The following is a 16,344-nucleotide window of genomic DNA, read 5'->3' on the forward strand; positions in this document are numbered from 1 at the left end:
TGTCAGGGAGGTTCAGCTCTTCCTGCCCCAAAGAAAGGAGAATCTGCAAGACGGATCCTTTCAGGGACTTTGCTAAACCTTTGTGTTTGCACCCTATGCCTCCCTGTTTAATCCCAGAAAGATGACTGCACAGTCAATGACAAGTAAGATTCCTCACGGAAGGAACAACTCAAGCCAGACGCAGTTGTGGGAACCAACAGGAGAACCCACAGGGTTCACAGAGGTGAGCACAGCCCCCCACCTTCCTCAGGCTAAGGAAAGCCTCAGTCTCTGTGGCTGCATTCCTTCCGGAAACCTGCAAAGGAGGTGATTTAATGAGGTACTCTCCATCTATTCATATGCATATAGGTTTTGTCCCTTGGGGAAGTTGAGACTTCTGGTCCAGCTCTCTGCAGACAAGGGTTATTGTCTCGAATCAGTTTTCTATTATGATGTATAGGATTCACAGATCTTGAGATTGACAAGCTTTATCTCCTTTGCTTCCCCACCGAACTAATAAAAGTTATTGCGCAGGCCCGACCAGTTGCCACAGCCCAGACGTTGAGGCTGCTGTCCCTTGGCCTACACATTTAAAATCTATTCATGGCTGCTGTCTTTTCTTAACCCTGTGCCGCCCTCCTCGCTCCCCACAACTCTTGTCACACAGGATGGGACAGCTTTGTACTTATCTGCTTTTGAATAAGGCCTGTGAACATAGAAATCTATTTCACTATTCAGTATATATGTTAAGAAAGAAAGAAAGTTTGCTCCTTTTGCCACATGATTTCACCAGTATATTCAATCTAGAATGGCCAGAAAAGACCTACCTTCCCATTCTTTTACTTGGTAGTATATTCATTTGTCAATTTGTGACAACTGTACCAGTATTATTACAGCTGATCCTTGATTTTCATACACTTTTTTTTGCAGCCACCTTAAATTTGTCATTTAAATCCTTCAACTGAGTTTAGATTAAGTTAATCAGTTCATGAATAACCACACTACTGACAGTTCATTTTTGGCAGCATCAAAACATTTGTCTGTAAAATGATTTTGCCAATATTTGAGTATTTAATCATATTTTTCTCCTTATAATACTGCATGAAGATATAAAAATGAATTTACCAACACCCAGAAGCATAGATCATACAAACATAATACAATTATCAAGCATAGACATCATTAGACATTCTGAGCAAAATCCTTACTTACATCAAGTGAAATAATAAAATTAAAGAGAATATATAAAACATTAGAAAAATCATGGAGGGTTACACAAGGGATGGTGGCCAGCGCTCCCTGCAACTAAAATTGAACATGGCACCTTGAGCTGAGCTGCCGCTGAGCTCCCAGACGGTTCATGCCCTCTCAACCACAAGGTTGCCGGTTCGACTCCCACAGGGGATGGTGGGCTGTGCCCCCTGCAACTAGCAACGGCAACTGGACCTGGAGCTGAGCTGCGCCCTCCACAACTAAGACTGAAAGAACAACAACTTGAAGATGAACAGAACCCTCCACAACTAAGATTGAAAGGACAACAACTTGACCTGGAGAAAAGTCCTGAAAGTGCACACTGTTCCCCAATAAAGTCCTGTTCCCCTTCTCCAATAAAAATCTAAAAAAAAAAAAAAAATCAAAGATGAATCAGTAATAGCTTTGACAAATTTCTTGGGATGAAATCCTTATGTTACAACACATTAAGACTACTATTACATTTTTATGCTTTTAAGTTCCACATACATTTGAACCTAAACAGCTATGAACTGGTGAAAATTGCCCCTTAATAACTACTTAAGCTTGCCATCTAGTGGTAAAAGTACCTACTGTCTTTCCAGTCTATCATTTCAAAAGGAAAGAATCCAACTTTTACTATTGTGTTTTTCTGAGTTTTCAGAAATGGATTACAAAAAAGAAAAGAAAAAAGACTATTTCTACTGCTCTAGGAGACTATTTTGGCCCTTTTCTGACAAGCACTGAGTCCAAGTTTTTGGTAGTGCTTCTATACATTTTGTACCTCCTAAGACGTATATAGAGCTGTTTCCAAATGTAGGAATTTTTAGACCTTCAAAATTTGGCAAGTGACGATTCCTACATCACACAGTATTTTACTATAGATGAAGAATATTTTTTAGATTATGGTCCCAGGGTTATGGCTATTGTTACTGAAACTCTTGACGAGTAGGATAAAGATGCTAGGCAAAAAGTGGAAAATGTCTGGCAGATTTTGAAAAGAATGACTATGTAGATAACATTCTTACAGTTTTGGTTATGAGAATATGTGCAATATATATAACAGACAAGATGTACATAACAAGAATGCTTTTATAAACAGTATTTCCAATTTTTATGGATTTTCCACTTTTTATGTATGGTATTAATATTTCATCACAATATGAAATCGTTTCCAAAACGTGTGAAATTCCCCTAATGGTATATAAACAGGCATTTATATATTTTGATCAGTATACTGCAATATTAGAAAACACTTTTTGAAAAGTCATTGTTGCATCAACAGCTACGTTCATTGTTTCCTTAGTGTTAATTCCTCATCCACTGTGTTCCCTGTGGGTAACTTTTGCCATTGCTCCTGTGATTGTGGGAGTAACCAGTTTCATAGCATTCTGGAGCATCAATCTTGAGTCCATACCCATGATTAATCTTGCCATTTGTATAGGGTTTTCTTTCCATTTTTCTGCACACATTTCCTATGCATTTGTTTATGGTGCTAAGCCCTCAGTAAACCTAAAAAACAACTGAGGCATTGTGTATGCTAGGCTACCCAGTGTTACAAAGTGTAACTTCAACAGTAATTGGGTGTGTGTTTTATCTGCAGCTAATGCATACATCTTCAAGACATTTTTAAAGATTATGTTTCTTGTTATGGTATTTGGGGCTACTTGTGGCTTGATTCTTATTCCAGCATTCTTAACTTTTTTTTTTAAATGTTTGTTTGAATATCCACTAGCAAATCAAGGACCAATTATAGAATTCCTGATTGCCCCAATTCGAACAGGTAAAAATGCATGATTAAGAATAGACTAATGGGGTGATCACTGCATAAATTATATAAATGTCTAACTATGTTGCTATGTACCTGAAACTAATAGAAAATAATACTGAATGTCAACTGTTACTGAAAATAAAATAAATAACTAGGAAAACAAAAAATAGTCAATAAGCTAAAAACAGAGGCATTTTTCCTTGGCTTTGAAATTCCATTTTAAAATGTTATTTTAAATACCCTGAGAAAAAATAATTAGTCTTACATTAAAATATCTTACATAAATTAGGAAGTGTTGTCATCTTTATTATGATCTATACAACCAAGTATAAAGTATAACTTTCCAGTTATTTTTTCCCTTTATTTCTTCAATACAAGTTTATGCCTGGAATTCAAGTATTTTATATGTTATATTATAAATGCAACATTACTTTTATTGTACTTCCTACATGCATTATCATGTAAAAGTTCAACTTACTTTATCTCCCAGTCTGGGGATTTGTTATGCATTTTCTTAATGGTGTATTTTGATGAACAGAAATTTTTAAAGTTTTGAAATCTAATTTATTTTCTTCTTTTGAAAATCACAAAAAAAAAGTTCATCTCAGTATTTTTCTCAAAACTAATAGTTTTAACTTTACATATGATCCATAGACCTCTGTTTGTCAGAAAGTATGGATAGAGATTCGTTTTATTCCCACAATAGTTATCTAGTTGTCCCAGCATCATTAGTGAAAAGACAATCCTTTCACTAATTAACTTGGATCAACTTGGCACCTCAAAGAATCAATTGACAATTTATGTGTGGCTTTATTTCTTTCTTTTTTTTTTTTTTTTTTTTAAGATTTTATTGGGGAAGGGGAACAGGACTTTATTGGGGAACAGTGTGTACTTCCAGGACTTTTTTTTCCCCAAGTCAAGTTGTTGTCCTTTCAGTCTTAGTTGTGGAGGGCACAGCTCAGCTCCAGGTCCAGTTGCCATTGCTAATTGCAGGGAGCAGAGCCCACCAGCCCTTGTGGGAGTCAAACAACCTTGTGGTTGAGAGCCCACTGGCCCATGTGGGAATCGAACCGGCAGCCTTGGGAGTTAGGAGCCCGGAGCTCTAACCACCTGAGCCACCGGGCCAGCCCCTGTGGCTTTATTTCTGATCATTAATCCGCTTGTCTATAAAAGCCAGCACCACACTGGCTTGATTACCAAAGCTTTATAGTAATTCTTGAAATTAGGTTGCATAAGTTGTCCAACATTTTCCTTCTTTTCCAAACTGCTTTTGCTACTCTAAGCTCTTTGCAATTAAATATTCTTTTTAGAATCACTTGCCAATTTATCAAAGAAGACTTCTGGGGTCATGATTGGAGTATGGTGAATCTATTGATTAATTTGGGGAAAATACCTATTTTAGCAAAATTGAATCTTCCAATATATGAATATGGTTTATCTCTCCATTTTTTATGTCTTCTTTAACTTATCTCAAGTTTATCTTTTATAGATTTTGACATATTTACTTCTGAGTATTTTTATTTTTATGGCATTTAATTTTTTCTATTCTTTTGTTTTAATTTTTATTAAATTTATTGGGGTGACAGACATTTTAAACAATATTTTTTAAATTCTTTTTCTATTCTTTTCTAGTACATAAAAACACAATTGATTTTGGTATACTTACCTTATATTGTGTAACCTGGTTAGGTTCATTTATTAGTTCTTGCAGAACTAATAAATGTAGTAGTTTCTTTATCTATGCAATTATATAAAGGTCACATAAAGGCTATTTATTTATTTATTTGTTTATGGAGAAAAAATTAAATCCTATTTATTTTTAAAAACCAGACCACTAGGAAAATATATCACAGTCCTGAAACAGCAGGCAGGTTACATTATCATTTCAAGTAATAAACTAGTAAAAAGACAACAAGGTCCTTATCAAAATGGCAAGATGCCAGAGCTGGAGCAGGAACACTGCATGTTGCAAAGGCCCCAGGTAAAAGTGGTATTTGGAAATGGGGAGCTGCCCCTCTTTTGCTCTAAAGGAGCCGTAGCTCACCTGAGTTGCTTACTTTTTCTCCTTTGACCTTCCTGTTGCCAAGGGATCGTCTCAGTAGTGCTGTATTAATTCAGGGGGCTAAGTAAGCAATACTGGATATAGGTTCCATTCCTGAAAACCAAGATTTTTCCAACTCTATTTACTTCATAACCCTGTTAAGCAGCCAACAGTTCCTCTTTCACTGTTCATTCCTGGGTACTGGTATATAGCACAATCAAAATCCTCTTTCCCTTCAAGGGAGTGTCACTGCAAGAGTGTCCTGTCACTTTGCTGCAGACAGCCTCATCATGGCAGCCAGTGAGAGGGAAGGTCTGCTTCCCATACCCAGTGTGACATCACCTCTCATGTCTTAGGAGAACTCCAGGCTGAAAGATGTAATACATGAGAATTTTAAGAAATGCACACCCACATCTGATGGCCAGAAATGGATATCCAAAGGAATCTCAAAGTTCTTATCTAAACTATCTCTCCCAACTCCACATCTTAAATCAACTTCATGCCCTTGTATGTAAGACAAAACCAAGCAAAACAATTACCCAGAAACCTTTCTTCCCCTTTAAATTAGTGACCTCATGGATTTTGTTTTACAGCTTATGGAAACTGGTGTGGTGAAGCTTCTGGTAAACGGGAGGTCGGCAACAAAGAGCAACACCTCTCCTCACACACCAGCAGATCCTTGGCAGGTTAGAGGAGCCTGTCAGCCTGGTGGTACCTGTGGACTAAGAAGAATCTGGTACCTGAGGCTCTGGATTGGTACGAGGGAGATGCCTGCTGCCAGCATAAGCCCTTGCCACAAGAAATTTAGGTTCTCAAAAACTTTCTGACCCAAATTTTAGCACCAGTTTTTCCATTTCATTGTCTAGGATTAAAACATAAAAGAACCAGTATCTCGAGGCAAGTGACATGTGCCTTAAACTTGCTGCCACCCTTAATTTCTTCACTTAGAAACTTTGCTTAAAAGACCAAAATTCTCATTCTTCCGAAATAGAGTCCTGCCCTCAGCCCTGATGGCCAATGGCAAAGACTTCTGTTCCTGAGTGGATGAGAATGACTCCTTCATCTTCCTGGTCATGGTTGGAATGAGGTTCATGTGGTCATCCACACACCTGGTCGCAACTCTCCAGCTGCCGCTTCACCTGAAGCTCTTTACTCCTGGCATCTATTGAATCTTTGGCTGTGTCGTTGCAATGCAGGGTGCACCGGGCAGGCGGTCCTGGAACTTCTCCAACCCACTGGCCCCTAGGGCTGGGGCCTGAGTCAGAGGCGCGCTGCAGCGCTCAGTGCACTGGAGCCCCGGCTGCATGGTCGCCTGGCTGTCCTCACAGCAGCGGGCGTTGCACCAGAACATGAGGCCCTGCCTCTTCCGGATGTTCTCTCTCTCTAGACTCTGCACCGTGGAGTCCACCGCCTCCTGCACACGGAGCTGCTGCAGCGCCGCCATGGAGCCCCGTCGCTGCACCCCGCTCTTCCGGGGCCAATGTGGACTCCATGCATGGGCTCCCGTAAAGGCCATTTTATTTCTTCCTATATAATCTTTCTTATTTGCCTTATTGTACTGGCTTGGACTGTCCAGAAAAATGTCGGAAAACATGCTAAGAACAGACATCACTGCCTTGTTCACAACTCTACGGTAAACATGTTGAATATCTCATCCAGTATAATCATCCCTTGAAGGTATTTCACAGCTGGTTCTATCAGGTTGAGGAAGCTCCGTTGTACTCCTAATTAGTTGAGCTAATTTAGGTATTGAATTTTGTCACGTAACTTTTGTCCATCTTTTAACATCATCATGTCCTTTTTCTATTTTAATCTGACAGCAGTAATTTATGTTGATTTTTTATTATTACACCAACCTGGCACCCCGAGGATGACTCACATTTGGTCTTGTCAAATATTGCTCCTTGTTTTGTGAATATTTTATCAATGATATTTGTTCCTGAGATCATGAGAGATATTGGCCTACAATTCCCTTTTCTTGTAATGTCGTTCTCAGGTTTTGATATCAGGGTTATGCTGCCTTCAAGAAATGAGCTGGTAAATAATCCTCTTCTATTTTCTGAAATGTATGATGTATGATTATCATTTCTTCATTTGTCCCTTAAATATTTGGTAGAGTTCACCAATAAAGTCATCTGGGCATGAAGTTTCTCTGGGAAGCCTTTTTATTTCAAATTCACTTTCTTTAACAAATATAAAGCCATTCAGATGTTGTGTTTCTTACTGGGTCAGTTGAGGTATGTTTTTCTCTTACAAGGAGTTTACTCATTTTTCTAAGTGTCCAACTGATTATTTTTTAATCATCATTTTAAAGCCTCTAGTGAGGTTCCCTGTGCAATTTTTGGTATTGGTCATTTGTATTTCTTGATCAAAGGATTATCGATTTTATTATATTTTTCCAAGAACCAAATTTTGGCTTCATTGATTTTTCTCTATTATTTCTCTATTCACTAATTTGTAGACTTTTCCTTTTTATTTCTTCTTGTTTTCTACTTTAATTTCATTTGCAAGCTTTGTAAAGTGGTAGGTTAAGCCATTAATTTAAACCTTTCTTCTTTTCTAAGAAAGCTTTCAATGCTATAAACTTCCTTTTAAATACAGTTTTATCTGTACCCACAATTTTTTATATGATGGCTGTTCCTTAGCATTAATTTCAAAATAAGTTTCCGTTTCCTTTGTGATTTCTTCTTTGACCAATGTTTTCTTTGACCAATCGAACACTGACTTCATCTTCTCTTCCTTTTTAAAGAATACTTTAACTTGACATAGAATTCTAGGTCGAGAGGGTTTTCTTTCAGCACATTAAAAATGTCATTCCATTGTCTTCTTGATGCAATGCTTGGATTGGAATTCAGCCTTCCCTGTTTCATTGTTCTTCTCTATAAAATCTGCCCTTTTTTTTTTTTTTCTGTCTAGGTACTTTTAAGGTTTTTTTTCTTTATTATTGATTTTTCAGGAATTTGACTATGATGTGGTTGTGTATGGTGTGTTTTCTATTCAAACTTCTCAGGTATCTTTGAACTTTAGGACGAGTTTGGAAATATTGTAGCCTTTATTTCTTCAAATATTTTTCTGCCAAATTGTCTGTCTTCTCTCCTTCTAGTATTCCAATTACAAAAAGGTTCTTCTTATTTTTAGTACGTTTATAAAATGGTAATCTTCAAGTATGCATTTTATTATTAATCAATTTGAATTTGTTTATACCTTTCATACACTGACTGACACCCAGGCTGCCTCCATATCTTGGCCATTGTAAACAATATTTTAATGAATATATGGATGCACATGTCCCTTCAAAGTAGCTTTTTTGGTTTCTTCAGATAAATACCCAGAAGTGGGATCAGCCACTCCCTGTGACTGGCAGGGCACTACCTGGAAAGAGCTACAAAGTGATCCATGGTGGGTTGTTGCCTGTGCTAGACCTGGAGGCGTGTGGGAGAGGCCACCCTGCAAACCGAGGATGGCTGCCAACAGTACCAGGTACAGGGTAGCTCCAGAAAAATGCCAGGACACTCTGACGCCTGCTGTCAGCTGCTGGTTCCCCTAAGGTTCAGCCACTCATAAAGCCTCCTGTGGTAGGGAGTTGGGTGTGTCAGATCTCAGTGAATCACCAGAGTGGAGCAAGCAGAGATCACCAAACCAATTGAGATTCAGATTTGGCCATGAGCATGGTGGGGGGAGGGCTCAACACAGAAAAGAAGCTGCCTGCCTGCCTGCCTGCCAGCTGCATGGGAAGAAAACCGCACACAGGGGAAATGGCAATTGTCCCTCCAGTCCTCACGTAGAAGCCACACACCTCAGTCTATCCCTGTATGTCTCTGATGCCCCTAGAGTCACTGTCCCTCCACCAGGGCCCAGATTGAGTGCCTGTGAGCAAGTGAGTCTGTGTATGAGTCTTTTAAGAGGATCTCTGGGTTTCCTGCAGACTTCCATCCCACCCAGATGGTCAGAATCCCCACTGTTTTTCCCAGCCAGATGTCAGGGCGCCTTTCTCAGCACCAGTACTCTAAGCTGGAGAGCCTGGTATGGGGCTGGAGTCCCTTGCTCCTCCGGGGGAACCTCTGTGGCTAAGATATCCCTCCCAATGTTCAACCACTACAGGAAAGTTTGGGGCCAGGACTTTTCATGTCTCTGCCCCTCCTACCAGTCTCGATGTGGTTTCTTCTTTATATCCTTAGTTATAAAACTTCTGTTCAGTTAGACTTCAGATGGTTGACTTTCCAGGTTGACTGTTCTATACTTTAGGTGTAATTTTGATGTGTTCACAGGATGAGGCAAGCACAGTATTGATCTACTCCACCATCTTGGATCTCTTCCCATGTAGCTTTTATATACATAACATGTACATTAAAACCATATGAAACATTCCCAGGAGATAAACACTAGGTAATTAACATTCATCTCAAAGCTGGCTTCTATCCAAATCATTGCTCTGCATTTATGAAGCAAGAAAATTCTCTTAAGTAAGTAGCTTTGACATATAGCACTCAGTTAAACCAAACTGGGTACTCAAAGTGGAAAAAGAGAGCCAACAATGAACCACAGTCTCTTAAATCATCACCATCTACATTTAGCCTGAAGTCAATGTGACTGCTAGGAGTTCCCCAACCTGAGATTAGGGCTGTCTTCCCAAACTTAAAAGAAAATGAAAGCAGCAATATTGTTTTCAAGTTAAAGCTAATACCAGCAATTATAATACTTATGATCAATTTGTAAACTAAAATGACTCCTCTTGTCTTTTGGACTAAGTATGGTAAAGGTTTTCCTTTTTTATTCATATAGTTCCTAGAAAAGGGCCCAGTACTTCAGGATGAAAATCCTGAACCTGTGTAATGGACTCTGCTTCCAATGAGTATGATCCTAAACACCTGGGCAAGAGTTTTTATCAAATTAATGGAATTTGTATCTATAAAATGAAATAAAATGCAAAATATCTGAAGTTACAAATGCACTATGCCAAAACATTTAACTCTATTTGTGGAGTGATACACAGAATTGCCTTTTCACATTATCTTAAGTGAGGTCTGAGGCAGACACTGCAGGCAGATGGAGGCGCTGGGCAGGTTGGCTGTTGCAGATGTCCTGTGGCAAAGGAACATGTCTTGTGGTTTTAAAACCCTAAGGAGAAAAATAAACAGTTCATTATTATGGTCTCTCTCTTAGAATTTCTTGGCGGAGGACCTAAATAAAGCAAGGTAGTTAATCTAAGTTTACATCAATAAAATCTCTCAATTTAAGCTCCTCCTATGTCACTCATGGCACCTGCTCAGGTACTATCCACCCAGAAATGAAAGGTATGAGGTAGAGGTAAACGCTGTCCCCTTGGAAGCAAAACATTCATTTTGCTGCACAGTGCTGAGTACTAAAAATAGCACTAAAACACAGAAAATTGTTCCACCTAAATCATCCCACTTACTTGGCAATCCATATCTTACTGGAGAAGGACTTCGGCTTTGAGACACCTGGAAAATATAAAAGTGTATGTGAATCACACAGTACATGGAGCTCGATGAGTGAATCCTTCTGATGCTTTTTTGTAAAACCAGCTAAATAGTTGTTTTGAGACACTTTAGAACTATGCTTTTCGCCCCTAAGGTTGAGCACTGCAATTCCTTTTTAACTTCCTGAAGTAAATGGGCACTAAATTTAAATTATATTATTAATTAAAATCTGGGTTCAGTGGCCTAGTTTTTGTTGCTTTTGTTATTGTTATTTAACGATTGCTAAAGACTTTGAGATTGGATGCTCAGAGGCCATACTGAATTAAAAGCTTTCCAGAAAATTATTCCTCTTATTAACTAGTTAAAGCTAAAATGATCAAATACTGTCTGATAGATCCTTTATATGAATTATCTCATGTGTCCAAAATGCTGCCTTATTAAAAAAGGTCACTCGGCAGCCAGAAAAAAAAATCATTGTTCAAATCTCACCTTTGCTTTCACTAAGCAAAAGCCACCACCTGTGCCTACAAACCTGTTACAGCTCACAAATAACTGACTACAGGCATCATTCTTGCTTGGAGCTTTCAAACACTTCAGATAAATAGACACTAGCAAAGATGGAAGCTGTTCTGGATGAGAGACTTCAGATAAACCAAAAAAACCCAGACTAACCAAAAATATTTATCTTTTATTTTGTAGGTGTACCAGTCTTGTTGTAAGGAGACAGTGGTGGGAAGGGACAGAACTTTGTAGCAGTTTCACATTTGAGGCTATATTTTATTCTCATCTAAAGTTTAGATTACTTTGTTCTCTCTAGGCACAAAGTGGGAGAGAGGAGGTGGTTCAGACACGTACAGGGGTTTATTACAGAGTGACGGTGCCCACTGATATCCTCCCAGTGAGCATCCAGAGGTAAAATACACCTTGGCTGTAAGCACAATAGGGTCTAAATTGCTCTTTCTTCTAACGTGCCATTTCCTCTTAGAATGAGGAGAATCTTCCAGTATAAAACTCAAGATTTCCTTCTTATTCATCAGTCCACTAAATGCACTCTCCTTTTGCTTTTACCTACTATAAATATTATCCATGAATAAAGACAAGTAAGTTATATTAAAATCTAAGAGCAAAAGAACTGTGTTAGATGCAAGTCATTTCCATTGTCAAGCCATTTGCTTCATTTGGATTTTCCTCCCCAATTTCCCAGCTCACTGAAATTCTGCCCGATCAAGCTGAACCCCAGCCTCACTAATAAATCCAGGAGGAAGCTCTGCCTACTCTGTGCTGCTTTTATAGATTGTATCATATACCACATTCAGTTACTTTGCTTACATCACATTAAGTTTCCTATATTGAAACCCATTCAGGGAAGAGACCATGTTTTAGCCATTTTTATGTGCCGATCGTGCCATAAATCTAGCGTTCATCAGATACGGGGGGGTGGGGGGGGAGTTTGATACAGGAGCATGCTAGAGTACCAACAGATGCTCACTAAACTCAGTAAGAAAAGTGAGTCTTATTAACTGCAGGGGTTTTTGTTTTTCTTTTGCCAAGAGGGTTTTAGACGTTTTTGGGTTAAAGCTGCATTGCTAGAGATAATTTCAGAGAAGTGGAGTGTTCCCAGATGTGGTTCTCCTTCTCCATCAGTCTACCTAAAACAAGGTTGAACAAATAGTTTAAATTTTTTATTGGAAGGAACAGCACTTTGTTAGCCTATCTGGTGTCCACATGTTTGGTCCAGCCCAGTATTCAAACAGCATTGACTAAATAGTATTTGTTGAATAAATGAACACTATTGAACCATTAATAATATTAATGTGGTGAATCAATAATATTTTCAGTGGTGAATCATTAATAATATTTTCCATTTTCAGAGGTATTTTTACTATTGTTTTTTTATTTGACAGAGTATTAATAATCCTTCCAAGAACTTATATGCAAAGAGAATAACACTAATCTTATTCTTCCAAGTTTGAAGTTGGGAGGAAAGTTAATCCCTGCAATGCCCAATATACAATATTGAAAGCCAGACCATTTGAGCAATTTCTCCGAATCATACAGTAAGTTCCAGAGGAAGCTGAGACCTATTCCGAGGTCAGTTGACCAAGGTGTCCTATTCTCTGTTCAGAAGACTGATACCTAATACCCCATTTTCATTCATAAAACTATGAAATAAGTAAAGTCTATTAGTCTTTCAACTAAATCAGAGAAAAAACTACCTCTACCTCCTTCTTTCTAGAATGATAAATTCCTCCTCCCAAGGTAGTATAAAAATCAGTTTGGGGTGATTGCAACAGGTTCTCTTTCTACCTATAGACTTATAATCACCTCTTTTATAGGCGACTGTTGAAGAAAAAAATGTCAACCATAGAATGACTTTGTGTAAAAATAACTAGACATGTACCGTGCTTAAACCAATATGGCTACGGAGGCAGACGGGACTTAAACTCCTGCTTCGACTTCGACTTACAGACCTCATCGAATTCCACTATGAAAAGAGAAAAAGAAAAACAGTCAATAGTCCGTGAAAGCACACATGGCTTAAAATAGTATGCATATCCCACAGACCACGGTTTTGATGATATGATTACACTTGCCCATTACTGGTCATTAGCATAAGGTACACTCCCTGCATTTCCTATAGTTGCCCAATATTTGACAATACCTTTAGAGTATTTCTAAAAAAGAAATCCCATTACAACGAACTTGAGGATATTCAAACTCTTGGTGCTAGTAGAATTTTGTTTTGATGAATAAGTTGTTAGAAATTACATTAATTTTGCAAGAGTTAGAGAATGTAAGCTCCCCATGGGCAGGGATTTGTGTCTGTTTTGCTCATTGCTGGATCTTCAGCCCCTACACACAGTGCTTGGGTCATAAATAACTACTGAATAAATAACTAATGTTGAATGAAATGAATTCATGAATGAGTGACTGATTCACCAATGCTGCCCATCTACTCTCCAACTAAGTTAATAAGAAGAAAATCGTATTCACTATAATGAGATTTCATTAGTAAAATCCTCCTTAAAAATTTCCCTTCATTTAACCCTTTCATTTTCCAAGTTCTTCCTTTTAGGGTATTCTTGTTTTGTTTTAGGAATTTACACTTGGGCAAATGTTGGTGATATGCTTGGTGGGAGAGAAGGAAATTAAAAGGCAATTGCTAGAACATAAGAATAGTTACTATTTCCTCTTCCTCCCTTCCAAATTGCACTGTAGACCATCTACAGTAAGAGTTTCTTAACAGAAGGTGATTATTATAGGGGCAAGAAGCATGTTTTATGAGTTTATTCACTGTAGAGCCTGTGCAGTTGTCAGATCAACACAATCCAATTTCTATGAGCTCAACTTGCATAGCACAAAATATTTTATTGAGATACAACTAGCTGCAGTGGGCTGCTTAAGTGCAAAAACCCTATTCTTAAATTCTTTTAAAACATACTGCTCCCCTTCTCCACTCTATAGGTGAAAATCTGCCATGATGTATGGCCCCTATTCTCTAGTTGACAGAGAACAGGAACTGAGACCACGCAGGTGGTGGCTTTGCTCTGGACCGAGAAGCTTCACTTCAGGAGTTACTTACCTCTAGGAATGGCAGGGTCAAAACTCTCTAATGTTCACTATACAGAATATGCAAGCACCCATGGCCAGCAGTTCCAACACCCAATCCCACCACAACACACACTCACACACTTTCATACCTAAGACTAGTTTGAAGGCTGCCTAATTATTTAGCATGTTCTACAACCAATGTATGCAGTTAGCAACCTTCCAAAGGTGATTGGCTCCTCTCTCCCCAAGTCCTCTGCCCTCTTTTTCTCCATCCCTCCCCTCTCTACACATCATACCAAGGAGAGAACAACAGGGCACATTCATTGGTTTCCAAACATAGAGAATTGTCAGTAAAAATTTGGCAACTGTTTCCTGAAAGTGAATTAATTATTTTCAAATGCTTGGAGTTACAAAAGGCCTCCAATAAAATGACTTCAAAGGGTTTAGCACTTATAATAGAATAATATTGCTAAGATGGAGGAGGTAAATATGACTAGTTCCATTTTATAAATAAATGAATCAATAGGCAAAGAAATTACTACCAGGAAATTATGAAGAATCATGAATGCATCAAAGAAAAGAATTTGTTTTTTCCCTGCTTATCCCTTTTCTCTCCTTTGTATGAAATTTTATCAACTCTTTATAAAGTTCTTTTATAGAATCTCTGGGTTTATAAATGTTCTCGAACTTGTGAATCAAACACTTGGGATGAATTTTCACTATGCAAGACATCCGTACAAAAGCCCCTCTCTTGGTGACAGCCTCTCCCTTCATGATGACAGTGTCATTCTCCATGAGCGCAGGCCACACATGATAGAAGACCAAGGGGGCAGTGAAATCGGAGTCATAGCTGCGACGGTACCTGTTTTAAACACACAAAAGAAGGAGAAAGAGAAGTTAAGCAATTATGTGGCATAACTGGGCAGGGGAACATCAGAGTAAATTTTTGTTTTGGTTAAGCTCAGATCTAGATAAATATGGATCCTCGTGCTGTTATTAAAGAGATGGTTGTGGGCTCTTAGAATGGGAATCAGTGACGACAAGGGCCTGACAGGGACTCACCGAGAACAAGTCGTGTCTGACTAATCTTGTCCTTCTCTTTTCAGGATTACAAGAGCTGCAATTCAGGGAAATCCTAGAGACTATGTGAAGTCCCATAGGCTTCCTACAAGATTTCTCATGTACACTTGCAGACAAAATAAGTATAAGTAAGTGATTAACTTAAATAGGGGGGTTGGAAACTGATTCAGTGATCATTTCCAAAGTGGGATAATTAGTGGGTCAATGAGAATATGAATGAAGGTGCAAAGGGCTCTCTGTCTCAATCCTGTGATAAATCAACACATTCAGCAATGATTTGGATAAAATATAGAAAAATCGTTCAAAGGTGGGGCGTGGATAGGAACAAAAAACAGATGACAGTAACTGGCTGGAACAGTAAGCTGAATCTAATCAGATCCAACGTAATGCAGATACCTATGGGGTCCTGCAATTGAGTCTAAAAAGCATTTCACTACACAGATAAAAGTGATAGATGGCTTAGTCATAGCACAAGTGAAAATTTAATAACAGATTTTAGTTGAACTCAAAATGAGTGAACAGTGTTATATGGCTGGAAAAAAGAAAAAAGTACTACAAATTAGCTGAAATAATAGAGAATAAGAATGGAAATCATGTTAGTCCCTCTAGGCTGGTCATTTCAAAGCAGGGGACGCCATACAGTGTGGACACTTTCTTAAACAGGAATGCCCAGAAGAGCATGGAGAACAGGCCAAGGAAACCCATCCATTTGTCAGGAAGTCTCAAACCCCCTCCATAGGAAAAAACCTGAAGCCATGAGATCAGAAGGAGGAGAATTTAAATAATGCTTTTACCTGTTTCGTGAAAGGCTGCCAAAGTAAAAAAAGAGAGAATGAAAAGGAAAAGCATTAGACTTGTTTTGTGAAATCCTAGAAGCAGAGCCAAATCCAACCATTACTAGGAACTCCAGTTTCCACTCCACAGCCATACAGGAGCGCAGGCCACAGAGAGCCCCAAGAGGCTGCATGTTCCCTTTCATTAAGGCATGGAAGCAGGAGGCCTGCCAGAGGTCTGGGAAATGTGCAGATTCCATGAACTGAAATGGGTGAATATTTCCAAGTGGGACCATGAATCCTCTAAGGAAAAAGGAATTTAAAAAGAGGCATGCAGATATTGTGTTCTGTAAGAGAATCAAAAAGATCCAACTGCAGTGCAATGTTCTAATATTCAGCTCTTCCATGAGGGGATTCATGCTGGCAGCAGTCATCTGAAAGAATCTAGAAGCTGGGAGATGGCAAGAAAATATGACA

At 38.6% G+C, this 16,344-nt stretch overlaps 1 protein-coding gene and 2 pseudogenes across 3 annotated transcripts in view; 1 reads left to right on the plus strand and 2 right to left on the minus strand.

The window, feature by feature from the left end:
* Positions 1-967: 967 nt before the first annotated feature.
* Positions 968-5,712, plus strand: LOC141570006 (patched domain-containing protein 3 pseudogene; annotated as a pseudogene).
* Positions 5,713-5,829: 117 nt separating this feature from the next.
* On the minus strand, positions 5,830-6,762 carry LOC148759274 (TIM double twin CX3C motif protein pseudogene; annotated as a pseudogene).
* A 1,153-nt stretch (positions 6,763-7,915) lies between these two features.
* SPATA18 (spermatogenesis associated 18) overlaps positions 7,916-16,344 on the minus strand; it is a 43,353-nt gene continuing 34,924 nt past the window's right edge. The window contains exons 10-13 of one of the 3 annotated variants that reach the window (XM_074324681.2): positions 14,753-14,876; positions 12,864-12,947; positions 10,438-10,483; positions 7,916-10,139 (exon numbers count right to left, since the gene is read on the minus strand). In XM_074324681.2, coding sequence (XP_074180782.2) covers positions 10,132-10,139; positions 10,438-10,483; positions 12,864-12,947; positions 14,753-14,876 — 262 coding nt within the window. In that variant the 3' untranslated portion in view covers positions 7,916-10,131. Of the gene's footprint in view, positions 10,140-10,437; positions 10,484-12,863; positions 12,948-14,446; positions 14,877-16,344 lie in introns of those variants that run through there. The other 2 variants (XR_012493739.2, XM_074324680.2) reach the window with 2 other exon arrangements.

Source organism: Rhinolophus sinicus, chromosome 1 (genome assembly GCF_057876585.1).
Source record: "Rhinolophus sinicus isolate RSI-liver-muscle chromosome 1, RSI-T2T, whole genome shotgun sequence".
Classification (NCBI taxonomy): Eukaryota; Metazoa; Chordata; class Mammalia; order Chiroptera; family Rhinolophidae; genus Rhinolophus; species Rhinolophus sinicus.